Source organism: Triticum urartu, chromosome 1 (genome assembly GCF_003073215.2).
Source record: "Triticum urartu cultivar G1812 chromosome 1, Tu2.1, whole genome shotgun sequence".
Classification (NCBI taxonomy): domain Eukaryota; kingdom Viridiplantae; phylum Streptophyta; class Magnoliopsida; order Poales; family Poaceae; genus Triticum; species Triticum urartu.
The window spans coordinates 42,160,448-42,175,755 of NC_053022.1; the positions used below are offsets into that span (position 1 = coordinate 42,160,448).

Below are 15,308 nucleotides of genomic sequence, written 5' to 3' on the forward strand. Positions count from 1 at the left end.
ACATAGAAAACGACAATCCAGCTTCGATTTAGCTGCGGATGCTTAATCTGTATGCGTCAAAATAACAGAAAGTGTTAATAGCCAAATGGAATAAATTGATAAAATAATACATAAAACAAGATTATCATGCCAAACTCAACCTTAAGCCGCAAAATATAAGCATGACAATCTTTCCTACACAAATCATTGCAAATTTCCATGCTACTTTTGTACATCAGAATCAAATATGAACACACCTACCCGTTATATCTAATTTTTATGCAAGCATAATACTCACTTTTATTATCATTAACTTTGTGTTGAATAAACGTTCTCGCTTACTCCAACACCCAAATCAGAGAGAGTGGGGAGAGGGAGAGGGGAAATGAATCATGTGCTGAGGTCGGCATCCACGTGTCCGTGCATCAGCCGCGTGCACGCCGACCGCCACGCACCGGTCGCCCGCCCGCCCACGCACCGGTCGCCCGCCCGCCCACGCACCGGTCGCCGCCGGTACCCCCTCCACACAGGGGCAAGCAAGTAGCACGGGATAAAAGCCAACCACCCTCGTCCTCTCTACCCATTTCTTCTTCCCCTGCCCAGATCAAGAAAACCGTGTCCTAGAATCCACCGAGATCGCTGGAAAGGCGACATCCTCCGTAGACTCTTCTCGCTCCCCTCGTCGGCACGGATCGAGCGGTTGTCTTAGTTGGAAGATTTCCCCTTTCTTTCCCTTCTGGTCGCTGGCCGGAGAGACGGCGTGTCGGGGTCTGCGGAGATGGTGGCCGAGGCGGAGGTGATGCATCAGCAGCCCGCGCCGGTTCTGGAGGTGCAGTACCGCCGGTGCGTCGCCAAGGGGGCCGGGATGTCGGCGGTCGCCGTGCCGGAGGTGGAGGTGGAGGTGGAGGTCGCCGTCGAGCTGCCTCGCATGGTGAGTCCCGCCGCTAAGACTCCTCCCTCTCTTTACTCCTATGCTCGTCCTGAGACCGTATATCCCCAAAGAGATCGGGGAATTTTATCAACGGATCAGCTGTAGCTCCTGTAGGCTTTCTTGTCTGATTTTTAGAACAGATTTGTGGAAGCAGTCAGCTCAAAATTCCATGTATTGTTGTGAATGAATTATTATGGCCATACTATTCTTGAAGCTTGCTTATACTGGTTAGGGAAGTTTGGTTTCTCTTCCTCTTAGTACAGGGAATGGTTATCTGCTTGTGGATGCAAAAGTCTGACACCCTTTCATAGAAAAAGTAGCTCCCTTTTAGAGGGTTCTGGTTCTAGGGTGGTGTGGTGGTGGTTGTAGGCCACAGAGAAGGTGGGTGCTCTAATTATTGGAGCCATTTGTGTAGTGTGTAGAGTTGTTGAATCGTAGTAGCATATGTGCTTTTGCAAAGTGCTGTTTCTTCTCAATCAAGTCAGACAATATCAGGTTTGTGCTGCAAATATGTGTCATCTGACGACGAAACGATTTAGACCATTTTGGTACACAAGTAGTCCGGGCTTTTAATCATGTCAGTTTAGTAGACTATGGAGAAAAGCTTATCTTGATTGTATTTGTTTCGAATCCAAGAAACATGGTGGTAACGTTTCACGTTTGGTATAGGGATTGGCGAACACCGATGGTGCGACGAGCGTGTCCGCTGAGACACTACAGTTTGTACCCAATATTCGGTCTGGAAGCTTTGCTGATATCGGACCTAGGAGGTACATGGAAGATGAACACATCCGGATAGATGATCTTTCAGCTCATCTTGGCTCGCTGTTGGTGTGCCCTCTACCTAGCGCCTTCTATGGGGTAAGTCAGTAAGTGATTATTGTGTACTCCCTCCGCAAAGAAATACAAGAGCTGTAGTGATCCAAACGCTCTTATATTTCTTTACGGAGGGAGTATTTGATTGCTGCATTTTCTCCACAGCAACTGTGCCTAAATGGATCATCTTGTTTCCTCTGCTTGTATGTAGGTCTTTGATGGCCATGGGGGTCCGGATGCTGCAGCCTACATGAAAAGGCATGCCATGAGGTTCCTGTTTGAGGATAGAGAGTTCCCACAAGCATTGCAAGTGGATGATATATACCTTCAGTCCGTCGAGGAATGTATTCGGAGCGCGTTCTTGCAAGCCGATCTTGCCCTGGCTGACAATTTAGATATCAGCCGCTCCTCCGGAACTACGGCACTCGCAGCATTAGTCTTTGGGAGGTAAGATGTGCTTCACTAGAAGCAGCCTCAGTATGTAGAACTGATCTCAATTTTCTTGCTTCAGCGTGCATGCTCAGTCGAGTGTCTGACCTGACTTGCAGGCAACTGTTGGTTGCGAACACCGGCGACTGCCGAGCGGTCCTCTGCCGGAGAGGCATAGCGATGGAGATGTCTCGAGACCACAGGGCAAACTACGCCGAGGAGTGCGAGAGGGTGGCCGCCTCCGGTGGGTACATCGAGGACGGGTACCTCAACGGGGTGCTCTCAGTGACGCGCGCCCTGGGCGACTGGGACATGAAGGTGCCCGACTGCTCCACGTCGCCCCTCATCGCGGAGCCCGAGTTCCAGCAGGCGACGCTGAGCGAGGACGACGAGTTCCTCATCATGGGGTGCGACGGGATCTGGGACGTGATGACGAGCCAGCACGCGGTGAGCGTGGTCCGGCGCGGCCTGCGGCAGCACGACGACCCCGAGCGGTGCGCGCGGGAGCTCGTCATGGAGGCCAAGCGGCTCGAGACGGCCGACAACCTCACCGTCATCGTGGTGTGCTTCGGGTCGGAGCTCGGGTCGCCGCCGCCGCCCCCCGCTGCCGCGGCGGCGAGGCCGCGGAGCTGCAAGGGCCTGTCGGCGGAGGCCCTGTGCAACCTGAGGAGCTGGCTGGAGACTGACCGCTAGCTCTAGCTTGAGATGCCTGCTCTGCTCCTGCTCCCTACCTAGTGCTGCTGGTCGGTTCGTTCCCACGCTGTAAATATGCTGACATCGGTCGAGGAATCGTAACTGCCACTTCCCTTTTAGTTCCTACTACCATTTTTTCAGGCGCTAGCCCGGCAGTTTCTGTAGGGCATTCTCCCATTGTTTCCTGTGCTTTTTCTCTTGCCGTTGCTGTTATTGCTCACGCCATTGCTGTTGTACATCCGTTGCCTCCACGGATGGACCTGCTCTGCTATTGAGCTCTGGTCAACTCGATTCAGAGAAGTGTGAGTGTTGTTTAACGGGGCGTCCGTTGCCACTTGCCACGTATGAGTAGAGATATAAAATTAGTCATTTTCACCAAAAAAGAGGAAGAGAAAAAATAAAATAACTCTTCGTGAAAAATTAGGATCGATGCTTCATCATCAACTAGAGATCGTAGAGTAGCAGGTGCCGTGGTGAGTGAATGAAGCCAGACAAGACTTAGCGGTAGAGGTAAATTTAGCAGAACATACCACTATCTCGATCCGCGCCGGCAAGTTAGCCGTGGTGGTGGAATGGCTGGCACCAGCACCACCAGACACGCCCCCTCACTCACCTAACCCACAGCTCCCTTTTTTTTCCCTAACACAACCCCTAGTCGTCAAGAAGAATTCTACTACCTTTCCGAAGCCTGTCTTTCATAAATCTGATGAGACACCTAAAAATCAGCTGCAGCGATAGCAGGTGGGTTCAATGCACCTGCACCACCCACGCATACACAGCTGCATAGTCCAGAAAACGAGAGCTAGAAGAAAGAGCCGCTGCATTTGACCACGGAAGGGAAGGTGATAGGCAATGCACAAATGTTGTATTGAGCCATACAGCGACGGCGGTCCGCCGTCGGCATCGACCAGTCACTGGCCTGCCCCAGCGCTCGGCCAGTCAGGTGACACACGGATGGGCCAGGCCGCCTACCCACAAGAGTCAAATGGTTACAGGTAACAACAGCTACAGCTACAGACGCACTACGACGAGCGAGAACGCAAGCCCGTGGTGATATGATACACTACGATGTGATGCTGCTGGCCATAGCTCTCGTGGCAGTTATCTTTTGCTCTCTCCCCTCCGGGCTAAAGGTGAAATCCACGAGAGCTGACAGCAACGCGAGAGAAACACACAACAAGCAATGGTAAAGCAGCAAGATTTGTGATGTTCTAGTAGATAGCAAGCCGATGGGGGCTGTCACTGTGGCGGTATTTGAGTCGCATGTCATGCCGCTGATGCTGATACGGGACGACTTCTATCTACTCTGCTGAGTGGACATACATATCCGAATCCTGCGCGCGGTGTAGAATTGTTACTGTCCACTATGGTGCACTTCTTGGACGGGTTAACTTGACATGGGCGTCACGGCGGATCTTCCGAAAGGGAGGATGAGGTCGACCATGGAGTCGTACTCCTCTCTGCTAACCTGAGCCGAGTTTAGGATCTGCAGTATGCACAAGGAAAAACAGTCAAGAAACACATAGGCATCCTTGTATTTGCATACCAGAGAGGTACGGAAAAGAAACGCCACCTTCTGCACGAGCTTTGAGTCTGAGATCACTGGAGCAAGAGCAGGAAGCTGGTGCACAGAGAGTGCGTCGAGTAGAACAAGAACCAACAGTTGCCATTGCCTTGATCTCAGAGCAGGCAGTGCGTCAACAAGTGACATTGTGTCAATCAAGTATCCCTGTAGTGGCAACCAGATACTCTCATTCGATTATCCAAAAGCATGGTGCAAGCAGAAACAAATGGCTCTGCAAGTGAGGGGCAAAATAGTTGCTCCCTCCGATCCATATTAATTGTCGCTGATTTAGTAGTTGTACTAAATCAGTGACAATTAACATGGATCGGAGGGAGTATCAGATACTAGCATCAAGCTAACCTATCTTTTCTTTTATGCTGAGTTGATGTTAGCCAGGAAAAGAATGCAGCAGAGGTTCCAAGTATAGGAGAAGACAGATACAAACAAACACTAGCCAATGAGGACATACACAGGTGCAACTAGTCTTATCTCTATCTAGTAAAGAAATATGCACATTCTACCCATTTTATATTGTATAAAGAAATATGGAATCCCAACTCTACCAGAGTAATTTCTCAAATGTACTCGGCTGTTGTTTGCTGATAGTAGTGATCGGTATTCTGTTCCAGCTAGTAATAAGCCTAAAAACATTGATATGCAAGTAAGTTTAGGACTCCAGGTAGCAAAGTATATATTTGGACCAACTGTAAATCAGGCAATAAACTCACTCAGAGTATATTAATTCATACCAGAGTAGTCTCCAACTTTGAAACTGGGATTTGCATCCTCATGTTTGATACAAGTACCGGCAGTGCATTAGAAATGCAAGAAGCTAAAGCTCTTTTAATTTCAGATGATTGGCTATCTTTCGAAACTCGCTTCTCAGGATACTCTCTCCCATTAGAAATCAACATCTCTTCCACAGAACTGTCATCAAGCATGTATACATAGGCTAAAGATGACCGGGATATCCATCCAAATATTGTGGTCCACATTGTTGCAAAAGCAGACAGCTGAAAAGATATGCATGTCATTGCTAAATTTCAAAATGAATTAAAATAAACAAAACTACCACTTTCTCTCAAAAATGCTTACTGTTAAACTGAAACCTTCTGGCGGTGTGTCGTGCCAAGAATCATCAACTTCAAACATGTCAGTGTCCAGAAGCACAGTCTTTGTTGGCCACTTCACAACATCACCATCTGTTTCAGATACTACCTTTTCCATTGTATCTTTGCCATGGACATTCTCGAACTGTTTCTGGTGAAGCGTGTCAGGCAATATGATGATCCCTGCCTTTGAAACTGTATTCAGGAAGCTTCAGGTCATTTTATCAACTACATAAGAGTATTGCATATCAAAGGATCACAAGGTTACAGAAAATATGTTCACCTGCATCTTCCACTTCCGATGTGCCTGAAGAAATAGCTCCTGCAGCTTCAATAAGGGCTGATGCACAAGCCTCTGCAGATTCACGCCTTAGTGAACTGTCAATGTCCTCCATAGATAGATTTTTAGCATCTGAATCGATGTCATATGCTTTGCTTGCTTCTAAGATGCTCTTATCATCTGCCCATGTTACAGACTGACTTCTGTTCTTAGACCCTACAGCCTTCAGTGAAGATTTTAGTGCAGCACTAACCTTCTCGTCACTTGTCCCATTTTTTTCAAGGTCCACTGCTTTACCGAATTCTTTGTGTAGTTGTTCAGTGTAAGTATGCATTGAATCTCTTACTGTGTATTGAGATGATGAGGGCTGATTATCGATGAGGATGGAACTTGAGAAGTCATATTGACCCAAAGGCCCTTGATCCATCTTTGCCGAAGCAGGATCCCCCATAATGATTGTGCTAGTAAAGCCTACTTCATGGCGATTACTTCCAGCGGGTTTTCTTGCAGGCTTACTCTTGTATGCCCTTGGTGATGCTCTAGTTGATTTCTTTTTCTTCTTGTCATTTCTCTCTTCCAAAACTACATGCTCTAGTTGCTTCGCAATGGAATCAGTTATGCAAGGCAATAACATATCCGTATCTTCATCCTGTTGGAAAATCTTTGATAGGGCTTTATCTACTTCTTTTTCCTTCGTTTTTGTGCTCTCATGAAGGACCATGTCATCAATTTTTTTAGCTATATCTTCAGAGCCCACTTGTGCTTCAACTGAAGATGAAACTGCCATGCTATGTTCGCCAGGAACAGCAGCCCCAGAATTCAGGTTCTTACTCCCGGACAGCTCAGCTCTACTAGCTTTGCCCTGTTTAGCCTGTGGCATTGGCCCTGAAATACAGAACACAAGCTCACTGTTTCTTCAATTGTTCGAAACTTAAGACAAGCCGAACAAAGGGAATGAGATAAGCATCCTTTCACGTACAGTAATGTGCCTGCAAGTAAAACTACTGTCACTATTATAACATTTATTACACCAGTCTCTACAACATTATTGAATAGAACCAACCAACAGGATGTACCACTAACAAAAACTGATTTTATATCTTGTGTTCAACTTTTAAGAACCTGAAATTTCTAAAGAAGACGACTCCGAGTCACCTCTTCCTCTAAATTCCTAAAGGTGGTCGCAAGGCAGGTTTGCCCCATTGCCAGCGACCTGCCCCGCAAAAAACGCCCTTGACAGTTGTAATAACCAACAAGCTCCCACTTAGTTTTATTGTAGATACAACAAAATTTGAAAATATAGCCAGGATTGCATGTATTCATCTGGTTGGAGGCTAATTCTACATTCTAATATCACATAGCCCGTATATTTCAATTGCAATGGCTTGCCATACATCCACATAGAATGACAGAACTCTGCACCCTGAGACGATAAAATATCTCGCTTATTCAGATCAATCCACATAAAACTCCCAGCACCCAAAGACAATAAAATGCCTCAGCTATTCTCAACAACCCTATTGTCCTCCCGTCAACCAATGGCAGCATAATCAAATGCAAGAATGAACATCTAGACTACAAAAATTCGCAAAGTAAATAACAGAGTTCAGCATGAAACAATCACCTTCTTGAATGGGGTGATGGCGGGGCACATAGCCCTCAATGGCGCCCGACGGCCCAATCCACTCCTGCAGCGTCACCTCGCCAGGCCCAGGCGCCTCCTTCTCCACAATCTCCACCTTCCTCCCCTCGTCCTCCTTCTTCCCGCCGTCCGCCCGAAACCCTAGCCCCGGCCCGGCCCCGCTGCCCTCGAAGAGCGCGGCGAGGGCGTCCAGCCTGTTGGGCGGGATCCCGAAGGGGCGGTCGGGCGGGAGCGAGGCCGCGAAGGCCGCGGAGGCGACGAGGCAGCGCTCGGAGCAGAACTTGCGGGCCTCCTCGAGGTCGTAGACGCGGTGCTCGCGGAGGGAGATGTGGAACCGCGGCGCCGCCTTGGGGTTGGCGGGGTCGGGGAGGGGGCTGGTGCACGCGGGGTGGCCGCACGCCTCGGCGATGGAGCGCTCGGTGACGACGTCGTCGTAGTCGGCGCGGGAGAGCACCGCGGCGGCCGCGTGGAGGAGGGGCTCGTTGGAGGCCGCCGCGCCGTCGAGGAGGGCCAGCTGCACGCGGTACACGGCCCCGGCCACGTTCACCGTCGTCCTCGCCGCCGGCCTGGCGGCGGCGGCCGTCGCCATGGGGAGGGGGTTGTGGTGGGGACTAGAGAGAGTTTGGAGATTTGGGGAGGGAGACAAGCGTGGGTCGAAGCAGACGGCAGACGGCAGATTATTGCGCATGTGTTTTTGGTTGGGCTATTTTGGGGGCGATGGCGGGGTATGGCGGTTCTTGTAGTTGGGCCCACAGGATGGTGCTGTTGTGGGCTGGGGGCTGTGTGGACGGGTAAGATGAAAATTGGCCCATGCAATTTGGGTTTGCGGTCTAGTAAGTTTATGTTAGTGTATCGTGTTATTTTGTCTCAAAAGATATAGTGTATCGTGTGTCTTTATGGCGCACGATACGAATCAGCCGGATGATTTGTCTATGAAATCATCCGCCTACCCAGCCGTTAGATCAACGTGTTGATGGCCATTCGATGCACTAACGCCACGGCAGCAGACCAGCTTCAACGCAGCGCTACTGGCAACCCCGGCAAACTCCACTGCAGCACAGTGCAACGTGTCTATAGCTCCAACACAGCACCGACGGAGTCCGGTGAAGTTCCATTGCAGCCCCAGGGAAGCTCCAACGCAGCACCGACAGAATCCGGCGAAGCTCCGGTGCAACCCAGCGAAGCTCCAACGCAGCATCGACGGAGTCCGGCGAAGCTCCATTGCAGCGTCGTCTATGCTTCCGCCGGAGTTGAGGGAGATGGCCCGACGCACCGTTCCGACCAGCCGCACGACTACCCTTAGAGTAGCAGTGGTGTTGTTGCAAAAAAGCTGCAGCATCAGGCATGCTCACCGGAGCCTCTTTCACTGGTAGCGCCAGTCGCGTTGCAACGCAGCACCGCCGGTGACGACGGTCGGAGTTGAGGGAGATGGTCCGTCACGGCAATGGTGCGGCTGCAAAACACATGGATTGCAGCGTGGAGTGGCAGTGGCGAGCGGGAACCTTACAGCCGTGCTGGCCAGAGATGCCCTCCCGCCGACCTTGCTGCAACCGTGTCGTAGCGTTGCCAATGTCGACCTTCACCTGCTTGCATCAATAGCGGTTGCGACTCCTGCGAGCCATGGTAGTAGGGTGGCTGCTTCGCCCTATGTTTGCAACAGGGGCGGTGTTGGAACAGAGTAGCATTATAAGGCCATCGACGGTGTCCACTTCCGGTTCCCAGGTTTGTTGGGGGTGCTCGCCATGGGATGGATGGCCTCTTTCAGCTCTTCTCTGGTAGTGTCGCGTGAGGATGAAAAGGGGAAAAGAAGAAAAGGGATGCAGAAGACACACGGCGAGTAGATAAGGCTGAGATGGAGTGGTGGTGGCCACGCAGGGGACACGTGGTGCGCATAGGATGCGGTTTACGGAGACAAGAAATCATCTGGATTAACCCGAATGTTTTCCTTTTTTTATTAGTTTGATTCTCTGTGGAGCTGAAATCTTCCTTTGATATTATGATGACGATTTGTTCAATGGCCTGCACTCCTAGAGAATCGTTCCATGCACATTCACAGCTTAAAAGTTTTCCATCTTTTTGGAAGGGCAACTCCAGGGGCTTTCAAAGGCCTTCATATTTTTTAGGGAACTTTAGAAACCTTTATTAGCTGTAAAGTTCGTGCGGGCAAACAAGCAACATCATCGTTGCTTCAATCCATTGGCAGTTTTGAAGTCTTGGTAATATTTCGTGTTGCATAGAATGATAGTTTGGTATTATGGAGAAGATGACTCCAAAAGGTTTCATTGTAATTCTTAATTATAGTAGCTACTTCGTAGTTTCCTAAATTCTGTATTCAAAGCATTGTACTTGTAATGGTTGCGGGTATGAATATTTTTTTTTCAAAAACAAGGACTACACGCCAGGGACCTATTTGATGTTTATTGCAATATCTCCTATTTGACGACTTGTTGCATTAAACTTGAGGGAAAATGCACACTGCGTCACAACCGGGTCGGTTCATCGGCGCAATGACACTAGGGCTGTAGCAAGTGGAATTAGCATATGGGTGATTTTCTTTCAGTTTTGCTAACGCACATCTAGATGTGCCCTAAGTATTGCACATCTAAGTCCTATGCCATTGAGTCCATGTGAAGATTCGTGCAAGCATTTTTATTAGTCTTTTTTTTCTTTTTTCTTTTTAGTTTGATTGAGTCACTGTGCAATAACTAAAGCACATCTAGATGTGCCCTAGACAAACCCATTTTCTTTCTATTACTTTGATAATCTAGCGGATATTTTCCCTACTTTAGTGATTTTCAATCAGATTTTTGTATTCCAAAAAAACATGAGTGTTTGCTTACTTTAAAAAATGTACATTTTTTAAATTTAAGAGTTTTGTTTAGAAATTATGAATATTATTGAAAAAGATGAACGAATTCAATATTAATGAATTTTTTTAAATCTACAAGCTATTGTCAAAATTTTGGAGGGGAACACACAAGGTGCATGCGAGTGGGGAAGTGCATAGATGAACCCGGGTACATATGAACTCACTTTAAAAAACACATTTCTAAATGCCAAAAAAATCTAAAAAAGTTTGCACGGATACATCTTCATGTTCTATGTGCGTCCATAAAGTTTTACGAAAAAATAACTTTTTTTGAGCCCTGTGCAAAAAAGACAAAAAATTGTGTCGTGAAACGCTATTTAGAAGCACTGAAATTTGTCTTTTTACGAAGGCAAACCAAAAAGACATTTTTTCACAAAACTTTATGTCGTGTGCACACACATTTGCGAACATGTATGCATACAATTTTCTGTTATTTTTTTAACATTTCAAAACATGCTTAAAATGCAGTTTTTTAAAAATGGGTGCAGATGCCCATGCGTTCAGATAGTGCCCACTCCATGCGAGTGGGTCAACACAATTGATGCCTCGGATAGTTAACGGTTTGATTTTTCTTTCCTTCTTTGAATTTTCTGGACGGTCTTCTCCAAGAAAACGGATGCAACAATATAAACAAATATTCCCAAAAGTTAAATAAGTAATTTAATTTTAAAAGAAGTTCACAAAATAAAAATTTGTTCAAATGTAGGAATACAGAACGTTCACAAAAATTTAATTTAATTTTAAAATAATTTCACAAATAATCAGAAAATTTGTTATATTTTTTAATCCAGAACGTTCACAAAAGTTTTAAAACTATATTATGAATAAAAGTTGTCAAACTTTAAAATTGTGTGTGCACTTTTAGAAATATTAGTAAAATGTTTTAAAGAACTAATTTTACAAATTTATAAATGTGAAAAAAATCTCCACAAACTTTAAAACGTTCATGGATCAAACAATGTTCAATTTTTGAAACATTTTATTTTTTTTGAAAATGTTTGCAACTTAAAGGAATGAAAACAAAAAAAAAACGAATACTGACAATTGGGGTAGAGAGCATCAAATGGGATTTCTCTACGCACCATGTAAAATTCATCGCTTTGTGTGCAGGGTGGCCATAGACTGGACCTATCCTTGTGCCCAAAATTCTTCCGTTGCTTTTCCTCTTTCTCATTTTTTCTTCGGGTCATTTTTCTTGAATGTTCTTTTGGTTATTCGGTTTCCATTATGTTTTCCTTCGATTTTTTTCCACTATTTGGTTCCTTTTTCCTGATTTTCTTTCTTTCATCTTTTTCCTAATTTATGAACATTTTTTGAATATATGTGAACATTTCTAAAAATACAACAACATTAATTTATGAACATTTTTAAATTCATGAATACATTTTAAGATCAGGAACATTTTTAAAAATACGACAACAATTTTTGAAATTCGAGAACGTTTCTACATTCATGAAATTCTTAAAAAATCATGGACATTTTTTGAAATTCGAGAACACTCTTGTTCATCCGCGAACTTTTTTAAGAAAATCATGAACATTCAAGAAAAAAAATTCTTGGTTCATGTGAAAGAAATGACTGAAACACAACCAACAGGGAAATTTGAAAAAGAAAGATAGAAAAAATGCGTTGGAATAAACTAATGAGAGCAGCACTCGGTACCGGCAATTGGGCCTACCCATTACTGCAGCCTTTTTGTGCTTCTCTGTCATTTTGACGCAGAGTGTCAAATCGAAGCTCACACACATCATAGGATCCAATATTACTGATGAAGAATACTACCCGTGTTAAAAATAATTGAAGTTATGGGTTTGTTTTAAATCAAGCTTGTTTAAGTTTGACCAACATCAATTTAGGCTCACAAAAGTCTGTGAAATATACTAGCATATCATATATAAAGTTGGTCAAACTTAAATAAGTTATTTTAAGACAAAAAAGGTAAAAATGGACAAGGATAAATGATAAAGGATAAAAGAAAAGAAGGCCGACTTAGTGGATCCCCATTTGACACGAGGTCCCTTACAAAATGAGTGGCACGAGACCTTGCAGAATATTCTATCGTTGGCAGAGTGCACCAACAAACAAATTGCTTGTCCACTTAAATTGGTGGCGACTACAATATGTAATACACTATGCTTCCTAATTTTTAAGATCTCACAATTAATTCAGGTCTTCAATTTAAAATCGGTCATCGAACTTTAACCGTGTTAATAATTTCTTAAGAAGTTTTCTCATAATTTTGTATGCTCCTTAATTTTAAAGCTTTTTCATTTGATTGAGCTATTCAAATTTGGATTTGATTCATGATTCTAATCGGATTAATGATTTTAAAATCAACCAGGAGCAACCGACCTATAAAAATATATCAATCCCGTGCACCTTCTCACCCAATCTGATGAAAAAAAGAAGCGTTGACATGTGATATTGTAGCACTAAAATAGTACATAAAATACCGATACATAAAAGTATGAGTTGATTAGTGCAAGTGCATCTAGTGCCATGTAACGCCCACGATGCGGCTATATCTCCCAAGTGTCGGAGCACGACTTAGAGGCATAACCGCATAGTAGGCATGTCGCAAGAGGGGTAATCTTTACACATCTCATGTACTGAATAAGAAAGGGATAAAGAGTTGGCTTACAATCGCCACTTCACACAATACATGAATATAGCATTACATCATCCAGAATACAATCAAGGTCCGACTACGGAACCAAATAAAAGAAGACCACCCCTAATGCAACAGATCCCCGGTCGCCCTGACTGGACTCCACTACTGATCAACGGAAACAAAACAACACTACGAACAAGGTCTTCATTGAGCTCCTCCTTGAGCTCGTTTGCGTCACCTGCACGGTAACATCGGCACCTGCAAACTGGTTTTGGAAGTAATCTGTGAGTCACGGGGACTCAACAATCTCACACCCTCGCGATCAAGACTATTTAAGCTTATAGAAAGGGTAAAGGATATGAGGTGGAGCTGTAGCAAGCGACTAGCATATTTGGTGGTTAACATACGCAAATGAGAGCGAGAACAGAAGGCAAAAGCACGGTCGAGAATCTATGATCAAGAAGTGATTCTAGAGCAACCTACGTCAAGTATAACTCCAACACCGTGTTCACTTCCCGGACTCCGCCGAGAAGAGACCATCACGGTAACACACGCGGTTGGTGCATTTTAGTTAAGTTAAGTTTCAGGTTTTCTACAACCGGACATTAACAAATTCCCATCTGCCCATAACCGCGGGCACGACTTTCGAAAGTTCAAAACCCTGCAGGGGTGTCCCAACTTAGCCCATCACAAGCTCTCACGGTCAACGAAGGATATTCCTTCTCCCAAGACAATCCGATCAGACTCGGCATCCCAGTTACAAGACATCCTCGACAATGGTAAAACAAGTCCAGCAAAGCCGCCCGAATGTGCCGACAAATCCCGATAGGAGCTGCACATATCTCGTTCTCAGAGCACACCGGATTGTCCAAACTTCCGGCAGGCCAACCCAGAGTTGCCCCTGGTGGCCACCGGCGGCTGGCAGGTTGAACCAACACTCAGAGGAGCACTGGCCTGGGGGGGGGGGGGTTAAAATAATGATGACCCTCGGGAGCGCGACTCCCAAGGAAAAAGTAGGTGGTGGTGAGGCAAATGGTAAAACCAAGGTTGGGCCTTTCTGGAGGAGTTTTATTCAAAGCGAACTGTCAAGGGGTTCCCATTATAACCCAACCGTGTAAGGAACGCAAAATCCGAGAACATAACACCGATATGACGGAAACTAGGGCGGCAAGAGTGGAACAAAACACCAGGCATAAGGCCGAGCCTTCCACCCTTTACCAAGTATATAGATGCATTAATTAAATAAGAGATATTGTGATATCCCAACAAAATATCCATGTTCCAACATGGAACAAACTCCAATCTTCACCTGCAACTAACAACGCTATAAGAGGGGCTGAGCAAAGCGGTAACATAGCCAAACAACGGTTTGCTAAGACAAGGTGGGTTAGAGGCTTGGCTTAACAATATGGGAGGCATGATAAGCAAGTGGTAGGTATCGCATCATAGGCATAGCAAAAGAGCGAGCATCTAGCAAGCAAAGATAGAAGTGATTTTGAGGGTATGGTCATCTTGCCTGAAATTCCGCAAGGAAGAAGAACGAGTTCATGAAGAAGACAAACGGACGTAGTCGAACGGGTCCTCACAAACGCGACGTTATCGGAACCAACCCGAAGAAGCAACACTGGAAAGAAGCACACAACATAGTAAACAACCATCACATCAACATGGCATGATGCACAACCAAGTATGATGCATGTCTGGTTTAAATATGCATGGCATGGCTGTGACGCCCCCGATTTGACCGTACACTAATCATACACGCAAACGTGTACGATCAAGATCAGGGACTCACGGGAAGATATCACAACACAACTCTACAAATAAAATAAGTCATACAAGCATCATATTACAAGCCAGGGGCCTCGAGGGCTCGAATACAAGAGCTCGATCATAGACGAGTCAGCGGAAGCAACAATATCTGAGTACAGACATAAGTTAAACAAGTTTGCCTTAAGAAGGCTAGCATAAACTGGGACACAGATCGAAAGAGGCGCAGGCCTCCTGCCTGGGATCCTCCTAACTACTCCTGGTCGTCGTCAGCGGACAACACATAGTAGTAGGAACCTCCGGTGTAGTAGGAGTCGTCGTCGACGGTGACGTCTGGCTCCTGGACTCCAGCATCTGGTTGTGACAACCAGAATGAAAGGAAAAGGGGGAAAAGGGGGAGAAAGCAACCGTGAGTACTCATCCAAAGTACTCGCAAGCAAGGAGCTACACTACATATGCATGGGTATCAAATGGAGTAAGGGTATCATATGTGGACTGAACTGCAGAATGCCAGAATAAGAGGGGGATAACTAATCTTTTCGAAGACTACGCTTCTGGCAGCCTCCGTCTTGCAACATGTAGAAGAGAGTAGACTGAAGTCCTCCAAGTAGCATC

At 45.8% G+C, this 15,308-nt stretch overlaps 2 protein-coding genes across 3 annotated transcripts; one reads left to right on the forward strand and one right to left on the reverse strand.

The window, feature by feature from the left end:
- The first annotated feature begins 571 nt into the window (after window positions 1–571).
- Window positions 572–2,988, forward strand: LOC125545652 (probable protein phosphatase 2C 47). The gene is made up of 4 exons (XM_048709668.1): window positions 572–910; window positions 1,580–1,771; window positions 1,938–2,173; window positions 2,275–2,988. The coding sequence occupies exons 1-4, from the start codon at window positions 758–760 to the stop codon at window positions 2,846–2,848; spliced, it is 1,155 nt and encodes a 384-aa protein (XP_048565625.1). The 5' UTR covers window positions 572–757; the 3' UTR covers window positions 2,849–2,988.
- Window positions 2,989–3,651: 663 nt separating this feature from the next.
- On the reverse strand, window positions 3,652–8,142 carry LOC125545638 (putative RNA polymerase II subunit B1 CTD phosphatase RPAP2 homolog). 2 transcript variants are annotated; one of them, XM_048709657.1, is made up of 6 exons: window positions 7,426–8,141; window positions 5,805–6,686; window positions 5,508–5,716; window positions 5,162–5,425; window positions 4,422–4,577; window positions 3,652–4,334 (listed from the first exon to the last, which is right to left on the reverse strand). In XM_048709657.1, the coding sequence occupies exons 1-6, from the start codon at window positions 8,129–8,131 to the stop codon at window positions 4,236–4,238; spliced, it is 2,316 nt and encodes a 771-aa protein (XP_048565614.1). In that variant the 5' UTR covers window positions 8,132–8,141; the 3' UTR covers window positions 3,652–4,235. The 2 variants fall into 2 exon arrangements, 1 of the variants encoding a protein (XP_048565614.1); XR_007300128.1 differs by lacking the exon at window positions 3,652–4,334 and adding an exon at window positions 4,976–5,053 and having other exon boundaries at window positions 4,440–4,577; window positions 7,426–8,142.
- Between the last annotated feature and the right edge of the window lie 7,166 nt (window positions 8,143–15,308).